Source organism: Gorilla gorilla, chromosome 12 (genome assembly GCF_029281585.2).
Source record: "Gorilla gorilla gorilla isolate KB3781 chromosome 12, NHGRI_mGorGor1-v2.1_pri, whole genome shotgun sequence".
In the NCBI taxonomy this organism is placed as follows: Eukaryota; Metazoa; Chordata; class Mammalia; order Primates; family Hominidae; genus Gorilla; species Gorilla gorilla.
Window position 1 is genome coordinate 74,634,768 of NC_073236.2, and position 23,578 is coordinate 74,658,345.

The 23,578-nt window shown below is 43.5% G+C and overlaps 1 protein-coding gene and 1 long non-coding RNA gene across 4 annotated transcripts in view; one reads left to right on the top strand and one right to left on the bottom strand.

Annotated features, from left to right (window-relative positions):
- Positions 1 to 2,466: 2,466 nt before the first annotated feature.
- On the bottom strand, positions 2,467 to 3,402 carry LOC109025729 (uncharacterized). Its single transcript, XR_008676923.1, has 2 exons — positions 3,235 to 3,402; positions 2,467 to 2,714 (listed from the first exon to the last, which is right to left on the bottom strand). It is a non-coding gene; the product is annotated as an uncharacterized lncRNA (long non-coding RNA).
- Positions 3,210 to 23,578, top strand: part of RAB1A (RAB1A, member RAS oncogene family) — a 43,603-nt gene continuing 23,234 nt past the window's right edge. Inside the window, exon 1 of one of the 3 annotated variants that reach the window (XM_019020981.3) lies at positions 3,210 to 3,793. In XM_019020981.3, coding sequence (XP_018876526.1) covers positions 3,771 to 3,793 — 23 coding nt within the window. In that variant the 5' untranslated portion in view covers positions 3,210 to 3,770. Of the gene's footprint in view, positions 3,794 to 4,395; positions 4,636 to 23,578 lie in introns of those variants that run through there. The other 2 variants (XM_055378028.2, XM_055378027.2) reach the window with 2 other exon arrangements.

Consider the following 23,578-nt stretch of genomic DNA (forward strand, 5'->3'; position numbering starts at 1 on the left):
CTCCCGGGTTGAAGATATTCTCCTGCCTCAGCTACCTGAGTAGCTGGGATTACAGGTACCCGCCACCATGCCTGGCTAATTTTTTCAATTTTTTTTTTTTTTTTGAGATTGAGTCTCGCTCTGTTGCCCAGGCTGGAGTGCAGTGGCACAATCTCGGCTCACTGCAATCTCCACCTCCCAGGTTCAAGTGATTCTCCTGCCTCAGCCTCCCGAGCAGCTGGGATCACAGGTATGTGCCACCATGCCCAGCTGATTTTTGTATTTTTAGTAGAGACGGGTTTTCACCATATTGGTCAGGCTGGTCTTGAACTCCTCAAATGATCCACCCACCTTGGCCTCCCAAAGTGCTGGGATTACAGGCGTGAGCCACTGTGCCCGCCCAATTTTTTGTGTTTTTAGTAGAGACAGGGTTTCACCAGGTTGGCCAGGCTGGTCTCGAACTCTTGACCTCTAGTGATCCACCCACCTTGGCCTCTCAAAGAGCTGGGATCACAGCCGTAAGCCATAAGTCACCGCGCCCGGCACCAAGCCCTATTCTTTTTTTTTTTTTTTGAGATGGACTCTCGCTCTGTAGCCCAGGCTGGAGTGCAGTGGTGCCATCTCAGCTGACTGCAAGCTCCGCCTTCCGGGTTCACGCCATTCTTCTGCCTCAGCCTCCCGAGTAGCTGGGACTACAGGCACCCGCCACCACGCCCAGGTAATTTTGTTTTTGCATTTTTAGTAGAGACTGGGTTTCACCGTGTTAGCCAGGATGATCTTGATGTCCTGACCTCGTGATCCACCCGCCTTGGCCTCCCAAAGTGCTGGGATTAGAGGCGTGAGCTACTGCACCCGGCCACCAAGCCGTATTCTTTTCTGTAGCTCAGGATGCTTCAATCATCAGACCCTTCTTGGAGTCTCTTATTTTGAGGAACTCCCATGCATATGTACTTAATCAAATATGATTTTCTCCTGTTAATCTGTCTTAGGTTAATTTAGTTCATAAACCAGCCAAGGAACCTAGCAGGGTGGAGGGAAGTCATTTTTTTGCTCTCCTGCAGAGAAAAGTAATTAACATTTACCAAGGGTCCCAAAGCCATTGTACTATATGCTTTACATTCTGTTTATTCAATACTTACAACTATCCTGTCACTTAGATTAAAAGCTACTAGGAGGTAATTTTTTTTTTTTGGTGGTTGTTGTTGTTGAGACTGAGTCTCGCTCTGTTGCCAGGCTGGAGTGCAGTGGCGCAATCTTGGCTCACTACAACCTCTGACTCCCTGGTTCAAGCCATTCTCCTGTCTCAGCCTCCCGAGTAGCTGAGATTCTGTAATCTCACGTGCCACGCGCCACCACGCCCAGCTAATTTTTGTATTTTTAACAGAGACGGGGTTTCACCATGTTGGCCAGGATGGTCTCGATCTCTTGACCTCGTAATCTGCCCGCCTTGGCCTCCCAAAGTGTTGGGATTACAGGAGTGAGCCACTGCGCCCGGCAGGAGGTAATTCTTTGTTGGGAAAGAAAATAGTTAATTAAAGGAAGTTTGGGAGTATACTTCCCAGGGGAGGACAGATTGTATTTTTGGCTGAGGACGAGTTCTGGACAGTTTTCTGAGGGTTTTTTGGGTGTGTGTGTGTGTGTGTGTGCCTTTACTAGTGACTCAGGTCACAGTTTTCTGAGATTTTTTTCTCCCCTCAAGACAGAATCTTGCTCTGTCGCCCAGGCTGGAGTGCAGTGGCCTCTCGGCCCACTGTAGCCTCTGCCTCCCGGGTTCAAGCAATTTTCCTGCCTCAGCCTCCCGAGTAGCTGGGATTACAGGCACGTGCCACTATGCCTGGCTAATTTTTGTATTTTTAGTAGAGACAGTGTTTCACCATGTTGGCCAGGCTGGTCTTGAATTCCTGACCTCGTGATCTGTCCGTTTTGGCCTCTCAAATTCCTGAGGTTACAGGCATGAGCCACCGAGCCTGGCCAGTTTTCTGAGTTTTTATTTGAAATCAAAATAAGCTTTTTTTTTTTTTTAATGGGCTTTAGAGTCCAGGGTAACAAACACTTTTTGGTGCCTATTACTGAACCATTCAGGGTATTCCTGGGGTGGTGACCGTGTTCATTTCAGAAACCAACATGTGAAGAAACTCCGGTAACTTTTGGTAAGTTCATCAACTAAGGCCCATGGCAGAATTTGAGGGCTAAGGGGTGTAATTAGTGTATGGGTAGAAATAAGTGCCTTCTTTCTATATTTTGGCGTTGTAGGAATTTAAAGTGATTCTGCAGTAAGTCTCAGGAGACAATTTTCTTAGTTCTTAGAAGTTGGAAGATAAACTTTGGACAATGTATTACACTATGCCCTTTGTAATTAAATAACTCAAGATAATGTGTTAAAGTTTAGCGGAGATTTAAATTCCTGAGCTGATTAAAGAGAGCTGTTAAGGCCATAGGTTTTTTAAAAATGAGTTAATATTACTCCCAGAAATTGTAGGCACTATATAGTGATGAATTGCATATTTTTATTGCTTATTATTTTCCAGTCTTGCGGAATGGCTCAGGGTTAGTAGCAACTAAAAGATAATACATTACAATTCAACCTGAAGGCCGGGACGAAGGTAGGAATTGGATTTTAGGCTGGCTCTGGGCTGTGTTCCTCCCATCCATGGGATGTGGAGCCATTGAAGGTTGTGGGGTCACGATGCAGGTGCTGTCTCAGAAAGATACATCCGACTGTGTGTGCAAATGGGCTGGGGCAGAGAAGAGAGAGAGAGGTAGAGTCCATTTGGAGACTACTGCAATAGCCAGGCTGACGAGTTAAGAGCGGGGCACAGTAAGAATGGGAAGAAATCTAAGAAGAAAATGGTAGTGCGCGGGGCCAACAATGGACGATGACCGAACCCAGGTGGGGATGGGTGAGTGACGAGAAGAACCGCTCCGTGCCGTCCAGGGAGCCCCTTGACGTCCCTTCTGTTCTTAGAGCGGACGTCCTCCTACCAGCCCCCAACCAGCGCCACCAGGGTGGCGCAAGCCTCAAGCTGGTCAGGTCAGCAAAAGCCGCACCGGAGGCAGGAGCCGACACGCTTGTACCCCGGCCCCCTCCCCGCCCCCGCACCCCCGGCAGTCCCTCCGGTTTGACCACTCCCTCCGGTCCCTTGCCTCCCCCGACCCCCAGCCTCCGTCGGCCGCCGGCACCATCCTCCGCCCCTCTCCGCCCCTCTCCGCCCCCTCCCCCGTGGGGCGCTGACTCGCCCGGCTGCCACGTCTCACTGATGACATCACTAGGGCAGCTCGGCCTTAGCCAATCCGCCAGGGGGAGTCCGAGCGAAGTCCTAGCCAGCGAGTCAGAGGGGAGGGGAGCAGGGAGGGGCCGAGGGTGGGGAGGTGAGGGAGTGGGGAATGGGGCGGGCGACAACCCTTCAGGTACGCATGCCCCAGAGGCGCGGCGCTTGGCGGGAAGCTGAGTCCTGGCCTTGCGTCGCACTGTCTGTCCTCAGCTCGCGTAGCCGCGCTCGCGACTCCCTTTCCCGGCATGCCAGGCGGTACGGCCGCCCTCTGGGCCGTGTAAAGGCCCCTCGGTCTAAGGCTTCCCTATTTCCTGGTTCGCCGGCGGCCATTTTGGGTGGAAGCGATAGCTGAGTGGCGGCGGCTGCTGATTGTGTTCTAGGGGACGGAGTAGGGGAAGACGTTTGCTCTCCCGGAACAGCCTATCTCATTCCTTTCTTTCGATTACCCGTGGCGCGGAGAGTCAGGGCGGCGGCTGCGGCAGCAAGGGCGGCGGTGGCGGCGGCGGCAGCTGCAGTGACATGTCCAGCATGAATCCCGAATAGTGAGTTCAGGAGAGCACCGGTCGGCTGGGTCCGTGGGCCAGCTTGGGGGATCTTAAAGGGGTCGAGGAGGGTTGGGGCAGAAGTCGGGGCATCGGCTGGGGTGAGGCGAGGGTGATGGGTCAGGAGAGGCTGGCGGCCGGGAGTCGGGCCCCATTGTCTGACGCGGAGGGGCGGCCGCGCGGGGGAGGGGTCGGGCCGGAGGGGTGAGCCGCCCGGGCCTGGACCGGGTCAGGTTAGAGGGCCTGACTGCGGGGCGGGTGCTGAGGAAGCCTGCCGAGGGGCCTGGGGCGGTGTGAAGGGGTATCTTCTCTCAGAGGCAGTGACTTTTGAAGGAGGACTTGTTTCTAAGGGGAGGGGATGGGGTGGGAGAGCCCTTCTAGAGGGCACTGTCAGACCCTGCGCCCGCACTCTGCGGAGCTGTCAGGATCCTCGGGGTAGAAACCAGCTTTACTTGTAAATCCTGAGCTTGTTGGCTCTCTCTCCTTCCATCCTCCCCGCCAGGTTTCAGGTAATATGGATGTTTTTCGGGACTGCGTGGGATTGAGGGGAATGAGTAGATGGTGAGAAGCAACTGAACATTTATTAGTTCTCTTTTTGAGTTGTGTCTTGGAGGAGTTCTTTAAGAGCTCGCCGGGTCCATTGCCCTCCTATAAAAACCTGGGCATTTGTGAGAATTTTGTTTTTGTTTTTTTTTAAAGAGGACACCTAAGTCATTTTGTCTTCTGTGGGTCAAGGGGAAAAAAAAAAAACTAAAGCCAAGAAATGTCTTTTTGATACTCGCAGATTAAAGGAAGCTTGCTGTCAAGTTGAAAGAGAAACGAACGGGACCTATGATAGATCTGTATGTAGGTTTTGGATTACCTGCTTGGATGCTTGCAGATAGGGAATGAGGTTCCATGACGTGTCATGAAAAGTTAATGCATTTCTTTTTCTTGCTTACTCAAGAAGTCACCACAGCAGATGTGACACACCTGGCACCTTTCCTGGGAACTGGTGTTCACTTCCCTTGGGTAGAGTTTGTTGGGTTCTCCTCAATGGCCCTTTAAAAATTTCCTCTACAGTTTACATGCATGTAAAGTAATGAATAATTGGAAGAGACCGAATTGGTATTCCTTTTCAGTGTCAAAGGCCTTTGAGGGATGGGGGAAAATCAGTATTTGTTGTAAAAGTTGAGTTTATTTGCTGGTTTGGTCAATTACTGCTAGATATTTTCCCCTAAAAGGTCCACCCACCAGTTTAGCTGACTGTCATATGTGTGTCACATGGCTCTTGCAAAATGCTTACAAGTTTTGTAATAGTGTGGCTTGAAGCTGAAATCTTTTGCACTAAACAGAAACCATAGTATTTTATTAGAATTTCATGCTTTAGAAGTTGAGGATAGTGTTCTTGTAGTGACATTTGCTGTGTTGACAGTTTAAAAAAAATTTTTTTTCAAGGGCTCCAAGGACAAAGTTGGTTTTGCACAGTTGAACGGAGGTGAACTTGAGGTTCTTAATTTAGTAGTTTTCTTGGTAACAATAAAGAACATGGATTTACTGCTTTATCGAGGTTTATAGACCTCTACTGTTAAGGAAATTTTCTGAATTTGCTATATATATGTTTATTAGTGTAAATAAATCTTCAAGATTAGTTGAGAACTTTGACAAGTTACTCAGCCTCTGAATTTTTTTTCCCTTTTGTAAAATAGGATAATTGGAGTCATTATTCCTGTCAGGGTAGTGGTGAAATTCAAATGTATATAAAAGAATTTGAAAAACTGTGTGAGCATTCTTCAGGTGGTATGCATCATTTTCATGAAAGGCATTCTATTAGTACCAGGATTTAGGAATATAATCCTTGCGTTTAAGAAGTTTAGATATAGGCCAGGCGCGGTGGCTCACCTCAGTAATCCCAGCACTTTGGGAGGCCGAGGCGGGCGGATCCCGAGGTCAGGAGATCGAGACCATCCTCGGTAACACGGTGAAACCCCGTCTCTACTAAAAATGCAAAAAAATTAGCCGGGCGTGGTGGTGGACACCTGTAGTCCCAGCTACTCGAGAGGCTGAGGCAGGAGAATGGCGTGATCCCGGGAGGTGGAGCTTGCAGTGAACCAAGATCGGGCCACTGCACTCCAGCCTGGGCGACAGAGCAAGACTCCGTCTCAAAAAAAAAAAAAAAAAAATTATTTATTGTTTTGAGACGGAGTTTCAATCTTGTTGCCCAGGCTGGAGTGCAATGGCGCAAATCTCGTCTCACCGCCACATCCGCCTCCTGGGTTCAAGTGATTCTCCTGCCTCAGGTTCCCGAGAAGTTGGGATTACAGGCATGTGCCACCACTCCCGGCTAATTTTGTATTTTTAGTAGAGACGGGGTTTCTCCATGTTGGTCAGGCTGGTCTCAAACTCCCGAAGTGATCTGCCCGCCTCAGCTTCCCAAAGTGTTGGGATTACAGGCATGAGCCACCGCGCCCGGCAGAAATAGATTTTATACATGTCAAATACCAGTCGATATAGCAAATTCCAGATGTGTGGCATGGATGAGAGCAACAAGATTTCAGGGGGATGGTGGGTTGTGATTGGCTATCTGGGTTTTGGAAGACTTTATAGAAGAGAGACCTGAAAGGGAATTATCAGCAATTAGATTTGGAGAAACAGAGGGAGTGACGAGGAATTTTCAAGGGGGAGAAGAAGGAGGAATGGCTCATAAATGACAAGGACAGTAATTAATAAGTAAATACGGTGTCAAATCATCCTTTCTTTTGAAGACTAATGACCTCAAAGGGATCAAACCCAGAAACAGTTTTTATATTTTTTCTGGGATCAAATACATGGGTATCTGGCCTACTATATTTGTATTCTAGACTGTTTAGTAAAATAATACAGAAATTTGAGAAAACCTTTGCAAAAGTGTTAGTGAAAATTACTTAGGGTGAGAGGAAGTGAGGGATATTTTATTAGGGGAGGTCACAAGGGCAGTGAGCAATCAGATTTTTAGCAGTCTGACTTAAGCAGTTTCTTTTTGTTTTAATGAAGCTTGTTATCTTTATAAAAGTAATTAGAGAAAATTTGGAAAATAAAGAAAGAAAAGTTCTTTAGTGTTTTATCACGCAAATACAAGCTCATTCGTTTTTAACATCTTGTTCCAAACTCCAAAGTCTTTTGCTTTCTCTTCAATTAAAACTTTAATGGGTGGATGCTTTTCCTGCTTCCAGTATGTTATCTTAATAACTAACAATGGTATATTAGCTAATGTTTACAAATGTACTCCAGATGTTCCTTAAGTTACTTTGGTTTATCATTACCAATTTATATTGTTTCTTTTAGAAATTTATAATCTGTGTTATGGGTTCTGCTAAATTTGGTAGTGAAAATGGGATCTTGACAAAAAAGATTCTGAAGCAACAGAATTTTTAGATTTATATTGGTTTACATAAGAGTTGGTAGCTGTATTACTTTTTTTGTTTGTTTTGTTTTTTTTTTGAGACAGAATCTTGCTCTGTCGCCCAGGCCTTGGCCTCCCAAAGTGTTGGGATTACAGGTGTGAGCCACTGCGCCTGGCTGTTTGTGTTTTTGTTTTTGTTTTTGTTTTCTTTTCTTTTTCTTTTTTTCGAGATGGAGTCTCACTCTGTCACCCAGGCTGGAGTGCAGTGGTGCGATCTTGGCTCACTGCAATCTCTGCCTCCTGGGTTCAAGCGATTTTCCTGCCTTGGTCTCCCGAGTAGCTGGGATTACAGGCATTTGCCACCATAACCAGCTAATTTTTGTATAGAGTACCCAGCCATCTCTAATGTTGATCAGGCTGAAGCAGGTGGATCACCTGAGGTCAGGAGTTCAAGACCAGCCTGGCCAATATGGCAAAACCCTATCTCTACTAATACAGAAAATTATCTGGGTGTGGTGGCTGGCGCCTGTAATCCCAGCTACTCGGGAGGCTGAGGCAGGACAATCTCTTGAACCTCGGAGGTGGAGGTTGCAGTGAGCCGAGATCACACCATTGCACTCCAGCCTGGGCAACAGAGCAAGACTCGTCTCAAAAAAAAAAAAAAAAAAAAAAAAAGGCAATTGAAAGTGTAATCTGACTGAACAGTTAAAAAAGTAGATAGAAAGGGTTAAAGCTTTTTTTTTGAGGATCTGAAGAAAAATGTGGATTTTTTTTGAGCTACGTTTTGAAGCAGGCAGTGATTATTTCAGCACATTAAGAAATGCTTAACATGGCCAGGCCCAGTGGCTCACGCCTGTAATCTCAGCACTTTGGGAGGCCGAGGTGGGCCGATCATTTGAGGTCATGACCAGCCTGGCCAACATGGTGAGACACTGCCTCTACTAAAAATACAAAAATTAGCCGGGTGTGGTGGTGCATGCCTGTAATTCCAGCTACTCAGGAACCTGAGGCAGAAGAATCACTTGAACCTGGGAGGCGGAGGCTGCAGTGAGTCCAGATCATGTCACTGCACTCCAGCCTGGGGGACAGAGTGAGACTCCTCAAAAAAAAAAAAAAAAAAAGAAAGAAAGAAATACTTAACATTATTCTCGTGATTATTCTCATAACATTTTTCATAATCCACTGGCTTCTAGTGGATTTTTTTAGTGTCAAGAAAATAATTTTGATTGGTTCATCTTTAAGGAATGTGTTAAGTATAAAGCATGTCTACCTGTCTTCAGTATACCAGCTAACTATAGTAGGAAGAAATATAGTAGTCTACTTAGATCAACTATAATTCTTTAATGCAGAAAAAGTTTAAAGTAATTACCTTATTTTTAGCCCCCATCCCCTTAAGTATATCATGGCTCCAGAATCTCTGAAAATGTTATCAGTCTTTCAGACTTTGCTCTTCTTTCATGTTATACTCAAGAAACATTTGACCTTTTTTTTTTTTTTTTTGCTTGCATTGTGTTTCAAATAATTTTTAACAAAACTTACGTGTTTGAAAGTGAAAGCAGGTTGTCTTTGTGACTTTTGGTGGTGGTTTGAAAAACTCAGAAAAGTTTAAAGAAGAAAGATAACTAGTATTCTCATTGTCCAGAATATGATTTTTTAAATGTCTGTAGAATATCACCATCTGTAATTCTTCCGGTAATTTAAGTATTCAGTAGTTGTATAAAACCTTTAAAAAATATATATTGAGAATTTTGTGTGAATGAGATGATGAGATGATCTTGTAGGATCATTTAAAGATAAGAACTGAGGCCTGGCACAGTGGCTCATGCCTATAATCACAGCACTTTGGGAGGCCCAGGCGGTAGATCACCTGAGGTCAGGAGTTTGAGACCAGCCTGGCCAACATGGCAAAACCCTGTCTCTACTAAGCATAGAAAAATTAATTGGGTGTGGTCGTGCCTGCATGTAGTCCCAGCTGCTTGGGAAGCTGAGGCGGGAGAATCTCTTGAACCCTGGTGGTGGGCATTGCAGTGAGCTGAGATTGCGCCACTGCACTCCAGCCTGGGCGACAGAGCAAGACTCTGTCTCAAAATAAAGTAAAATAAAATGAAGATAACAACTGAAATTTCACATTAAAAATTTTTTTGTAGCGACTGTGCCTCCTGTGTTGTGCAGGCTGGTCTCAAACTCCTGGCCTCAAGCGATCCTTCCAAAGCACTGGGTGGGCCACCATGTCCAGCCTGAAATTTTGCATTAAAAAATTTCCCGCTTTTGGCTGGGCGAGGTGTCTCATGCCTCTAATAGCACTTTGGGAGGCCAAGGCAGGCAGATCACTTGAGGTCAGTTCTAGACCAGCCTGGCCAATGTGGCGAAACCCTGCCTCTACTAAAAACACCAAATTAGGTAGGCGTGGTGGTGTGCGCTTGTAGTCCCAAGCTACTCAGGAGGCTGAGACAAGAGAATCGCTTGAATCTGGGAAAAAGAGGTTGCCGTGAGCCAAGATTGGCCACTGCACTCCAGCCTGGGTGACAGAGTGAGATTCTGTCTCAAAAAAATAAAAAATAAAAATTTCCCCCTTTAATCAAATTAAGTTAAAATGAGGGATGTTAGACCGTTTTTAACCATCAAATATTTTAGTTTAGTTTTTTTTTTTTTAACGTTGTCTTAAAGATGGAAGTGCTTCAAAATCAAATCTTCCCTTGCCAGTTCTCTACTTGGCTTCTTTTTTTTTCTTTTTGAGACAGAGTCTCGCTTTGTCACTGGAGTGCGTTGGCGCGATCTCGGCTCACTGCAACCTCCGCCTTCCAGGTTTAAGTGATTCTTCTGCCTCAGCCTCTCAAGTAGCTGGGAGTACAAGTGTGTGCCACCACACCCGGCTAATTTTTGTAGTTTTAGTAGAGACAGGGTTTCACTATGTTGGCCAGGCTGGTCTCAAACTCCTGACCTCGTGATCCACCCATCTCAGCCAAAGTGCTGGGATTACTGGCGTGAGCCACGCGCCTGGCTTCTACTTGGCTTTTAAAGGGAATTTTGCTTTCTGAGTAATTTTATTTCTCAGATATCTTGGTCTTTTTAATTCTGGAAGCAATCTTAATAATTTGTGTATGTGCCCTGTAATCCCAGCACTTTGGGGGGCCAAGGGGGCGAATCACGAGGTCAGGAGATCGAGACCATCCTGGCTAACACGGTGAAACCCCATCTCTACTAAAAATACAAAAAATTAGCTGGGCGTGGTGGCAGGCGCCTATAGTCCCAGCTACTTGGGAGGCTGAGGCAGGAGAATCACTTGAACCCGGGAGGCGGAGCTTGCAGTGAGCCGAGATCGCGCCACTGCACTCCAGCCTGGGCGACAGAGCGAGACTCCATCTCAAAAAAAAAAAAAAAAAAAATTTACATATGTGCTAACATCCTGCTATATTCACCTTCCATAGCAATCTGTTGGCTGTGTGTTGTGTATGTGTGTGTGTTTTCTCTCCTGGGTAGTTTTGACTATACCTATGTGATGGTTTCACTGTTTGTAGTTTCAATAGTTAAGTTTTATTTTGGATAGTAAAGAAGAGCTTTCTTTTTTTTTTTTTTTTTTTTTCTGAGACAGAGTCTTGTTCTGTTGCCCAGGCTGGAGTGCAGTGGTGCGATCTGGGCTCACTACAAGCTCTGCCTCCTGGGTTCACACCATTCTCCTGCGTCAGCCTCCCGATTAGCTGGGACTACAGGTGCCCGCCGCCAGGCCCAGCTAAATTTTTGTATTTTTTAGTAGAGATGGGGTTTCACTGTGTTAGCCAGGATGATCTCCTGACCTTGTGATCCACCTGCCTCGGCCTCTCAAAGTGTTGAGATTACAGGCGTGAGCCACCACGTCTGGCCAGAATAGCTTTCTTTTGTGGCAAGCTATATACTTTCCTAATATATGAACATGTTTAGGGTAAAATAAGATGCTTTTTAAGGTTTTGAGATTTAAAAAAAATTTGCTAATCAACTTTGAGTGTCTGTTTTTTGAGATATAGGGTCTTACTCTGTCACGCAGGCTACAGTGCAGTGATGCAATCATAACTTACTATAGCCTCCAACTCCTAGCTGTGTTTCAGTGATCCTCCCACCTCAGCCTCCTGAGTAGCTGAGAATACAAGCGCGTGCCACCACACCTGGCTAATTTTTTTTTTTTTTGTATTTTTTGTAGGGATGGGATTTCAATATGTTGCCCCAGGCTAGTCTCAAATTCCTGGTCTCAAGAGATCCACCTGCCTCAGCTTCCCAAAGTGCTGGGATTATAGGCATGAGCCCCACGCTTGGCTGAGTGTCTTAAGATGAAGAAAAACTGAAAATGGGTGTAGTGTGCCAGTGCATGAGGTATTTTAAATGTGCAGCTTACCAGCTTTTTTTTTTTTTTGAGATAGAGTCTTGCTCTGTCACCCAGGCTGGAGTGCAGTGGCACAATCTTGGCTTACTGCAACCTCTGTCTCCCGGGTTCCAGCATTTCTTCTGCCTCAGCCTCCTGAGTAACCGGGACTACAGGCATCCACCACCACGGCCAGCTAATTTTTATATTAGTAGAGATGAGGTTTCACCATGTTGGCCAGGCTGGTCTCCAACTCCTGACCTCAGGTGATCTGCCTGCCTTGGTCTCCCAAAGTGCTAGGATTACAGGCGCGAGCCACTATGTTTGGCTGCTTATCAGCTTTTTACCACTTTGTCGCCACTGCATTTTGGAATTTTCCTTTGAGAATTAGGCAAAATGCCCAGACTCCCCCCCGGCCCCCGCTTTAGAGGGAGAGGGGAGCAATTAGACTATTCCTTTGTTTCCCTATAGAAGGTGGGGCTGAGATTACTGCTTTGATGTCTGGAATGTAATTTAGGGAAGAAAATTTAGGTCTTGGCCTTTCTTTGGAACCACCCTGGGAGTGCTGCAGATTATTAATAGGGTAATGGTGGAATGATATTCAGGGGAAAAATGGTTCTGAGGAGCCAGAGAACTAAGTGTTAGTTTGTTGGCTGACTGAAACATGTGAGAAATAGGGTACAGAAGAAGTAGGAAATAAAGTCTTCCTTGGTATTTCTGTGACAGGTTGGCTCAGTTGGCTGGAACACCCTACACTGCTTTATTAAATCCAAGGTTGTGATAGGTTCCAGTTAAGTTTACTGTGTTCTATGCTTGTAGATTTCCTAATTAGGACAAGTAGTGTTAAATATGCATGGCTTTATTCACAAGAGGGACCATTCTTTTGGAAACATCACTTTTTAATAATACTAGGTGCTATTTAGCACTTACTCGGTGCCAGCCACGTGGCTATGGTTTTTTTTTCGAGACATGATCTAGCTCTGTCTCCCAGGCTGGAGTGGTGGTAGCACAGTCATGGCTCACTGCAGTCTCAACCTCCTGTACTCTAGTGATCCTCCTGTCTCAGCCTCCTGAGTAGCTGGCACCATGCCTGGCTAATTTTTTTTTAAGAGATGAGATGTCGCTATGTTGCCTATGCTGGTCTCGAACACCTGGGCTCAAGTGATCCTCCCACCTGAGCCTCTCAAAGTGTTGGGATTACAGGTGTGACCCACCTCACTTGGCCATCTATGGTCTTTACATAGGGCATTTTGTACAGTCTGCACCTCAAACTAGTGATCTTCAACAGTGAAACTCAGTGAATTATGTAATTCATGTTTTCCAAGAACAATGATGGATTTAATTTCTCTGAATGTATTTCCTTTGTATAATAATAGTACTTAAGTGGAATTACTCTTTGTCCTTTCTACTCTGCTTATAGATATTTTCTAGTATCTTGATTTGGGACTGTTACATTTAACCCATTTATGGTCGTGTAGCCATACTCACGTTACATTTGATGCATCTGCTCCCTTTGTGTCTATATACTCATAACATTTTGCATAAAGTTATAGGCAGTTCACACCAAGGCTGTTCATGAACCTCAGATTAAGAATACTTGATTTAGGAGATTGAAAACAGAAAAGAGAATGTTAACTATCATTATCAATATTAAAATGTGAAAATCTGAGAGTGACAAAGCTTAGCTTTAAATCTGGTATCCCAAACTCATTTGAGTTTTTTTTTTTGTTTTGTTTTGTTTTTTTTTTTTTTTTTTTTTTTTTTTTGAGAGAAGGTGTCGCTTTGTCCCCCAGGCTGGAGTGTAGTGGTGCGATCTTGGCTCACTGCAACCTCCACCTCCCAGGTTCAAGTGATTCTCCTGCCTCAGCCTCTGAAGTTGCTGGGATTACAGGCTGCGCCACCACGCCCAGCTAATTTTTGTATTTATAGTAAAGACGGAGTTTCACCTTATTGGCCAGGCTGGTCTCAAACTCCTGATCTTGTGATCCTCCCGCCTCGGCCTCGAAAAGTGGAGGGATTACAGGTGTGAGCCACTGTTCCCGGCCTAATTTGAGTTTTAAAATGTGGAGTTTAAGATGTTAGTCTTAAAGTGGGTTAGATGAAATTTATAAAAATAGTCAAATAGCTAAATTTATAAAAGGCCATTTGAAACAATTTTGTGAAATATATAATGTGGATAATTATGTAGTGCTTTATGTGTAGATTGGTGGTTAGCATCTGCCTGATGAAGAGCAGTTGGATTTATTACTTACTAAAGCTAGTGAAATCTGAACTCCAAATTAGGCATCTTCACCAGGCTTTTTTGAGCTGAGCTAACTTACTCTTTTTTATTTTTATTTTTTAATTAATTAATTAATTTTTTTTTTTTGTAGAGACAGGATCTCCCCATGTTACCCAGGCTTGTCTCTGGCTCCTTGGCTCAAGCAGTCCTCCTACCTTAGCCTCCCAAAGTGCTGGGATTACAGCTGTGAGCCACTGCGCCAGGCTGAGCTTATTCTCTACTAACACAAGTGTTCTAATTTAATTTAAGCAGTGAATCACACTTTTCTTTGTATTTGGTCAGGTTCTGGGTGCTAGTTTATGTATGATTTGATTCATTCTGATAGGGTTTTTGTTTGTTTGTTTGTTTGTTTTTTTTTTTTTTTGAGACAGAGTCTAGCTCTGTCGCCCAGGCTGGAGTGTGGTGGCTCGATTTCGGGTCATTGCAACCTCTGCCTCCCAGGTTCAAGCGATTGTCCTGCCTCAGCCTCCTGAGTAGCTGGGATTACAAGCACCCACCACCATGCCCGGCTAATTTTGTGTATTTTTAGTAGAGACTGGGTTTCACCATGTTGACCACGCTGGTCTCGAACTCCTGACCTCAGGTGATCTGCCTGCCTTGGCCTCCCAAAGTGCTGGGATTACAGGTGTGAGCCACCACACCAGGCCTCAAGAACTTTTTATTTTTGAGACAGGGTCTCACTCTGTCACCCAGGCTGGAGTACAGTGGTGAGATCATGGCTTACTGCAGCCTGGACTTCCCAGGCTCTGGTGATCCTCCCATCTCAGCCTCTGGAGTAATTAGGAATATAGACACACACCCATGCCTGGCAGTTTTTGTATTTTTTTCTTTTTTCTTTTTTTCTGTAGAGACTGGGTTTCACATGTTGATCAGGCTGGTTTTGAACTCCTGAGCTCAAGCGATCCTCACTCTTTGACCTCCCAACGTGCTGGGATTACAGGCATGAGCCACTGTACCTGGCCTTTTCTACATTAAAAACTTTTTATTAAAAAACCCAAATCTTCCTTGTGGTTGTATATACATATATACATAGGTACACACATGGAGAATTTTACCTTGGAGGAAGGCTTGGTAAAGAAAATAGCCCTTTCGGCCGGGTGCGGGTGCTGACGCCTGTAGTCCTAGCACTTTGGGAGGCTGAGGTGGGCGGATTGCCTGAGCTCAGGAGTTCAAGACCAGCCTGGGCAACACAGTGAAACCCTGTCTCTACTAAAATACAAAAAATCAGCTGGGTGTGGCAGCATGTGCCTGTAGTCCCAGCTACTTGGGAGGCTGAGGCAGGAGAACTGCTTGAACCCGGGAGGCAGAGGTTGCAGTGAGCCGAGATTGTGCTACTGCACTTCAGCCTGCGCGACAGAGCAAAACTCTGTCTCAAAAAAAAAAAAAAAACAAAAAAAAACAAAAAAGGAAAATAGCCCTTCTCTATCATCAGAGTATATTAAGAGTTGAGTTTTTTTTTCTGTTTTTTAAAATTTTTGTTGTTTATTTTAAATTACAAAACATGGATTCTGCTTACAAATTAAGAAAATGACTCATGTTCAAACAAGCATAATCAATATAACAGTTAATACAAGTTAAATATTGTAATATGTTTACGGAATAGCATGGCAAAATAGTGCAAAAGATTTGGGGAAGGGGCCTATAATTTCTGTTAACAGAAAGTTTTAGTTATGTTGATTCAACTGGAGAGGAACAGAGCTCCCAGAAGGACTCCAGAACACTTGATGCTTGTCTGAGTGGGGTCAGCAGCACTGAGTTCCCACCAGCCAGAAAGTTTGTGTGTGTACATTATTTCCCTTAACTGCCACAATAATCCCGTGAAGAAAATGCCCTAGTTTTACAAACAAGGAAACAGAGGCAGAGAGGAGTTAAATGACTTGCCCAAGGGCATTCAAAGTAAGCAACTGAATTGGAATTTTAACTCAAAGGCTTGGATGTCCCAGTACAACAAATAGGCTGTTTCTGCTTTACTACATGTGCTTACTTCTAAGAATTTAACATTTTAGGCTGGTTGTGGTGGCTCACTCCTGTAATCTCAGCACTTTCGGAGGCTGAGGTGGGTAAATCACTTGAGCTCAGGAGTTTGAGACCAACCTGGGCAACATGGTAAAACCTCATCTCTACCAAAAAAAAAAAAAAAAAAAAAAACTAGCTGGACGTGGTGGCACGCGCCTGTGGTCCCAGCTACTCAGGAGGCTGAAGTGGGAGGATCGTTTGAGCCTGGGAGGTGGAGGTTGCATTGAGCCCATATTGCATCACTGCACTCTAGCTTAGGTGACAGAGTGAGAGCCTACCTCACAAAAAAAAAAAAAAAAAAAAAAGAATTTAAAATTTTAGTCAAGTAATTAGGCACTAACATTTTGTGGTCAGTTACTTTAAGAATTCATGGTTGGAGGCCTGATGTGGTGGCTCATGCCTGTAATCCCAGCACTTTGGGAGGCTGAGGCAGGAGGATTGCTTAAGGCCAGGAATTCAAATCAGCCTGAGCAACCTAGTAAGGTCCCCTTTCTACAAAAAATTAAAAAATTAGCTGGGCATGGTAGTGTGCACCTGTAGTCCCAACCACTGAGGCTGAGGTGGGAGGATTGCCTGAGGCCAGGAGTTTGAGACCTGGACAGCATATGAAGACCCTGTCTCTAAAAAACTAAAAATAAAAAATAGCCAGGTGTGGTTGGTGTGCTTGTGGTCCCAGCTACTCGAGAGGCTGAGGCAAGAGGGTTGCTTGAGCCCAGAAGTTGGAGGCTGCCGTGAACTGTGAGTGCACCACTGCACTTCAGCCTGGGTGACATAGCAAGACCCTGTCTCTGTGGTGGTGGTGGGTGGGGGTGGGGGAAGGATTTAAGAAGGGTTTGTGAGGTATGTATTATTTATAAATGGGCTTTTAACTTTACCCTTCACATCTTGGGTTGAAATTAATTGTATCCATTCTCAGTTTTTCTGTCTTGTTATATATTTAAACTTGGAGCCTTAGAGGTCATGGATGTCTTTCTATGAAAAGCAAATGAAGCAGAGGGCTGCCTTCTCTTGCTGTAGAGGGCACACTTGCTGCAGAGCATGTTACTGTTTTATGCATTGCTAGGCTTTGGGAGTTGTGACTTGTATGATCATAGTACTTATAACTATTAGTTGGCAATTTTTAAACTTTAACTTTAGATTATATATGTAAACTCCTGTGTTCCTTTGTCACCGATAATCTGAACAGAAGCCTTGGATAAATAGTTTCAAAGTTTTTGTCTGAACCTCTGAAATTTGTATTGTTACCTCATGGTTTTGCTGGGAGGAAGGAGAAATAACAATGGCCACTTACTGTGCTTCTGTATGTGCCAGACAGTATGTGCTAGATGTTTCAGAAACGTGATTTATAATCCTGACAAGAAGCCTAATTGGGTGGTAGTGGGTGCTAATTGAACCTTATAGATGAGGAAATTGAGGCTCATGGTGGTAAGTGAATAACTTGCACCAAGATCCTATGGCTGGTATGCAGTAGAGCCTGAATTCAAGTACGGGTCTTCCAGGTCCAAACCCATGCAGGCTTTGAGAGGTAAGGAGGTAGAGAACATTGACACCCCCTTCTTGGTGTGTTTTTCAGCAAATACTTGTATGCAGATTAAAGACTGTCTACCCTTTTGTCATCTTGTGTCACTTGCTGCTTCCTTTGGTACTACCAAAATTTCTTTCAGCATTTCAGCTTTGAATTTTTATTTTTATTTTATTTTATTTATTTATTTTTTTGAGATGGAGTCTCACTCTGTTGCCCAGGCTGGAATGCAGTGGCGTGATATCAGCTCACTGCAACCTCTGCCTCACAGGTTCAAGCAATTCTTCCTGCCTCAGCCTCCTTAGTAGCTGGGACTGGAGGTGCCCACCACCACGCCCAACTAATTTTTGTATTTTTAGTAGAGATAGGGTTTTACCTTGTTGGCCAGGCTGGTTTTGAACTCTTGGCCTCAAGTGATCCACCCACCTTGGCCTCCCAAAATGCTGGGATTACAGGCATGAGCCACTGCACCTGGCCAGCTTTGAATTTTTAGAATACTGTTCTAAACAGAACTATATTGGAACCTGGAAAATTAATCTATTGTCTCTAAATACCAAAGAAAAACATGTAATTTTAGTGGTTGATTATGGGAACAATTTTTTTTAAGATGGTTCATCTGAATGGAAGCATTTTTTTTTAATTGCTTGACTATTTCTTTAAATTTGGAGAAAAGACCATTGCCCTCTCAGATTTCTGGTAATTGGTCATATTGATCATTTATATTGACTGACAGGCTGCTTTGTCCACAGCTGAAGGTTTGTTTAATTTTTTTTAAATTATAAGAGTAATATGTGCTCACTGTAAAATTCACAGTACAGAAGCATATGAACTAACTAAAAGTTCTTACCTCTTGTCTCCAGCAAGGAGTAAGTGTTTCAACCTGAAGGTTGGTTTTGAATTGTGTTCTGTGGAGCGTACTTAAAGTGACTGAAGAAGAAAAATTTATGTCAATCATGATCATTGCAGCTGAAGTTTTTATTGTTTCACCCCCTAAAGGTTATTAAAATAGTATGTAGTTTAGTAGTCTTGATAATTTTCCCTTAAGCTTTATTTGGCCAGTGTATCAGGATTTTGTTTTAAATTTGATATGTGAGCTTAGTTTTATGCTATTTTCAAATAAGACATTTAGAAGAAGGTAAAATAACATTCCTGTCTTAGTCTGTTTTCTGCTGCTATAACAGAATAGCACAGACTGGGTAATTTATAAACAGTAGAAGTTTATTTGGCCTGTGGTTCTGGAGGCTGGGAACTTCAAGAGCATGGTTCTGCCCTTTGTGCTGTGTTATCATATGGTGGAAGGTGGAAAGGCAAGTGGGTATGTCAAGACAGAGAGCAAGAAGGGGCTTGAACTCACTTTTATAATAGAGTGACTCCAGAGATAGCTAACCCACTTTTGAGAGAATGCATTAATCCATTCATGAGGGCAGAGCCCTTGTGACCTAATCACCTCTCATTAGGCTCTGCATCCTTAAACTGTTGTATTGGGGATTAAGTATCTAACACAGGAACTTTGGAGGATACATTTAAACCATAAGAATTCCTGTCATGCAAATGAATCCATTCTAGATGAAAGAGAATGAATTTAGTTTCCATTGAACTTTATAAATAGGCCTTTTCTAAGGTACTTACAGCTGATATTATAAAATTTATATTTGTTTTTATAAATTTGTATTTGTATTTCTGTTTGTACAAATACAATTATACACTATAGTTCTCTGCTGTTAGATTTTTGGAAACATGTTAGCATGTTTCCAAAGGGTGGAATGTTGAAAGTTGGGTTAATGTCAATCAGCTTTCTTTTGTAAAGTGTTCATTGACATGTGAACCTTGTCTGAGAATCTGAATTTTATTTCATGAAAGAAGAAAACAGTATATTCTCATTTAACCCAAAATTTAACTTCATATACTTGTGGCTGTATTGGGAGTATGCCATTGCTGTCTGTTTACAACCTGACCTACTCTACCTACTTAGAAGTAATTTGTGTTATGATAGGTGTGCTGTGCTGACATATGCTGAACATATTTGTAAGGGTGTTAAGTCATTGAATAAAACGCTTTTCTCCTCCTTTCAAATAACATTTTTTATTTCTGGTTATAAAAGTCATACAAGCTTACTGCAGGTTGTTTAAAAAGGTATAAAGAAGAAACCATCAATCCATTATAATCCTACAGTTTAGACTTCCTGCTCCAGCCTCTCAGAGTGCTGAGATGAGCTAGCCATGCCCAGCCCCTCAAAAGATTTTTTAAAAAACAAAAATGAGGTTATACTTAAAAAAAATTCTATATTCCTTTCACATAACAGTGTTATTTTGGAGGTTTTAGAATTTCCAGTAGCATTTTAGATTCAGAAACAAGCTGATTCATCGTCTACTTTGTACTTTAGGCAAGAAAAGAATTTTACCTAAATAGAATTTTGAACTGAAAATCTGTTTTTCTAACTTTTTATTTAAAGAATATTGCTCCATGCTTTCACAGTAGTGACTTTTAATTTTTATATTTTTTATTTTATTTATTTAGAGATGGGGGTCTCACTCTTGTTGCCTAGGCTAGAGTGAGTGCAATGGTTCTGTTCCTAGCTCACTGCAACCTTGAACTCCTGGGCTCAAGTTACCCTCCTGCCTCAGCCTTCTAAGTAGCTGGGACTACAGGTGTGCACCACTGCACCAGGCTTTTTTTAAAGGCATAGAAAATGGTAGTGCTTGCATACAAAAATGGTGTAGGTACATACATCAGCGGACATCAAGACTATGTTCAGATCATAAATGTACATATATGTACCGATGCCATTTTTGCACGCAAACAAATAATGGAAATTGAACTCTAAACTGAAATTTGAAACAAGGGTTCTGGGGTGGGCCCTCTTGCTGATTTGTAATTGAATGTATAGTTCAATTTTTCCCCATCTGTTAAGCAAAAGACAATTCTAATGTTAGCAAAAATCCACATATCCTGTCATTGATCATTTTTTCCTTAATTTTTTTTAAGAGATGGGGCTTCTCTCTATGTTGCCCAGGCTGGTCTGGAACTCTTGGGCTCAAATGATCCTCCAGCCTCAGCCTCCCAAAGTGCTGGAATTAATAGGCACAAGCTGCCGTGCCTGGCCCTGTCATCAGTCATTTAACTTCATGCAAACTGAGTAGAATAAAACTCGTCCTTACTGTACCTTATTGCTTTTGTTTTATTGTTGGAACCTCCAATATTGCGAAAGTAGTCCAAAAGTTGACTTATAGGAAAAACTGATAGCAAAAATAATTTTTCTCTTGTTGCTGTATTTCATGCCCACCATCCAGTTGTTAAAGCCTACTGTTAATTTCTCTCAGCCTACTCCTTTCTGTCCAGGCTTAATCTATGCCATTCTTACCTTAACTGTTTTTAGCTTTCTCATAGAGTGAACTTTTTAAATTAAAATAAAATATCTGCTCGTAGTATTATAAAATTCAAGCAGTTCACCAGAATTTTTCACTAATAGAAATACTTGTACCTCAAAAGCAGCTTTATTTTACAAACCCAGCCCAATTTGTGATTAGATTTAACTTGAGAAAACATGAAATGTCTCTCATATTGTTTAAAAATATCATAAGTGGCTGGGCGCGGTGGCTTATGCCTATAATCCCAACACTTTGGGAGGCTGAGGCAGGTGGATCATTTGAGGTCAGGAGTTTGAGACCAGCCAGGCCAACATGGTGAAACCCCATCTCTACTAAAATACAAAAATTAGCTGGGCATGGTGGCACACACCTGTAATCCCAGCTACTCGGGAGGCTGAGGCAGGTGAATCACTTGAACCCGGGGGAGGTGGAGGTTGCAGTGAGCTGAGATAATGCCATTGCACTCCAGCCTAGGCAACAGAGCAAGACTCTGTCTCAAAAAAAAAAAAAAAAAAAAAAATCATGAGCTAGCATTTTTGAAGTGATTGTTTGTCATTTTTCGTTTTGTTTTGTTTTGTTTTTTGAGATGGAGTCTCGTTCTGTTGCCCAGGCTAAAGTGCAGTGGTGCGATATCAGCTTACTGCAACCTCTACCTCCCAGGTTCAAGCTATTCTCCTGCCTCAGCCTCCTGAGTAGCTGAGACTACAGGTGCGTGCCACCACGCCCGGCTAATTTTGTATTTTTAGTAGAGGCAGGGTTTCACCATGTTGGCCAGGCTGGTCTCAAACTCCTGACCTCAGGTGATCCACCTGCCTGGGCCTCCCAAAGTGCTGGGATTATAGGCTTGAGCCTCGCCCGGCCTCCTCATAATTTTTTAACCTTTGTAAAAACCTTTTCTAAAACCCTTTTTATTTTGAACTAAATTTAGATTTACTGAAATTGTGAAATCAATGTGGAGTTCTTGTATACCCTTCTTTCCGCTTTTCCTAATAGTAACATCTTACATACATGGTACATTTGTCCAAATTAAGAAATAAACATTGGTACAGTGTTAACTATAGACTTAATCTGGTTTCTCTAATTTTTTCACTAATGTTCTTTTTCTGTTCTAGGATCTAATTCAGTATACCATATTGTATTTAGTTGTAGGCCATGTTAGCCACCTTCAATCTGTGACAGTTTCTCAGTCTTTCCTTCTTTTTCATTATCTTGACAAGTTTGAAGAGTGCTGATAGGTATTTTATAGAATGTCCGTCAGTTGTCTGTCAGTTTGTATTTGTCTGATGTATTTTTTTTTTTTTGAGATGGTGTCTCGCTCTGTCGCCTAGGCTGGAGTGCAATGGCGTGATCTTGGCTCAGTGCAGCCTCCACCTCCCGGGTTCAAGTGACTGTCCTGCCTCAGTCTCCCAAGTAACTGAAACTACAGGCATGTGCCACCACGCCTGGCTAATTTTTTGTATTTTAGTAGAGAAGCAGTTTCACCATGTTGCCCAGGCTGGTCTCGTGCTCCTGAGCTCAGGCAATCCACCCGCGTTGGCCTCCCAAAGCGCTAGGATTACAGGTGTGAGCCACCATGCCTGGCCAATATTTTGAGGGATATACTTTGGTGAGGTCATGCAGATATCCTGTTTCTCCTTAGTTTTATCCATTAATTTAGCATTTATCCAGTAAATCTTCCTTGCAGCAATTATTTTTTCTTTTTCTTTTTTCCTTAAATTTTTTTTTAAGAGACAGGATCTCACTCTGTTGCCCAAGTTGGAATGCAGTAGTGAGTTCATAGCTCACTGCAGCCTCAAACTCCTGGGCTCAAGTGATCCTTCTGCCTCAGCCTCTCAAGTAGCTGGGACTACAGGCATAGACCACCACACCAGCTAATTAAAAAAAATATTTTTAGAGATGGGGGTTTTGCTATGTTGCTCAGGCTGGTCTTGAACTTCTGGCCTCATGTGATCCTTCTACCTCAGCCTTACAAGTAGGTGGGAATTACAGGTGTGAGCCACCACACCCAGCATTGCAGCAATTATTAATGTAGTGCTACTGGTCATTTTCTGTTTTTCTCATTTCTTCAGCATGTGTTATTGACTTATCTCTTCCCTCCCATTTATAATCATTTATACTGCTATGAATTCATGAGTATTTATTTTGTCAGTTATAATCTAATATGTACTTAATTTATTTTGTGCCTCAAATTGTTCTGGCTTGGCCATTTTTTTTTTTTTTTTTTTTTTTTTTTTTTGAGAAGGCGTCTCGCTTTGTCGCCCAGGCTGGAGTGGAGTGGCAGGATCTCAGCTCACTGCAAGCTCCGCCTCCCGGGTTCAGGCTATTCTCCTGCCTCAGCCTCCCGAGTAGCTGGGACTACAGGCGCCTGCAACCACGCCCCGCTAATTTTTTTGTATTTTTAGTAGAGACGGGGTTTCACCGTGTTAGCCAAGATGGTCTCGATCTCCTGACCTCGTGATCCTCCCGCCTTGGCCTCCCAAAGTGCTGGGATTACAGGCGTGAGCCACCGCGCCCGGCCTTTTTTTTTTTTTTTTTGAGACAGTCTCGCTCTGCTGCCGGGGCTGGAGTGCAGTAGCGCCATCTCTTCTCACTGCAACCTCCACCTCCCAGGTTCAAGCGATTCTCCTGCCTCAGCCTCCCGCGTAGCTGGGACTACAGGTGCGTGCCACCACACCCGTCTAATTTTTTGTATTTTTAGTAGAGACAGGGTTTCACCATGTTAGCCAGGATGGTCTCGATCTCCTGACCTCGTGATCTGCCCGCCTCAGCCTCCAAAAGTGCTGGGATTACAGGCGTGAGCCACCAAGCCCGGCCGGCTCCTGTATCCTTTTAACATGACGTGCTGTCATCATTTTTTCCCCCTAATATTTTGGCCAAAAATGTTAATCAAGGATGGCACAAATT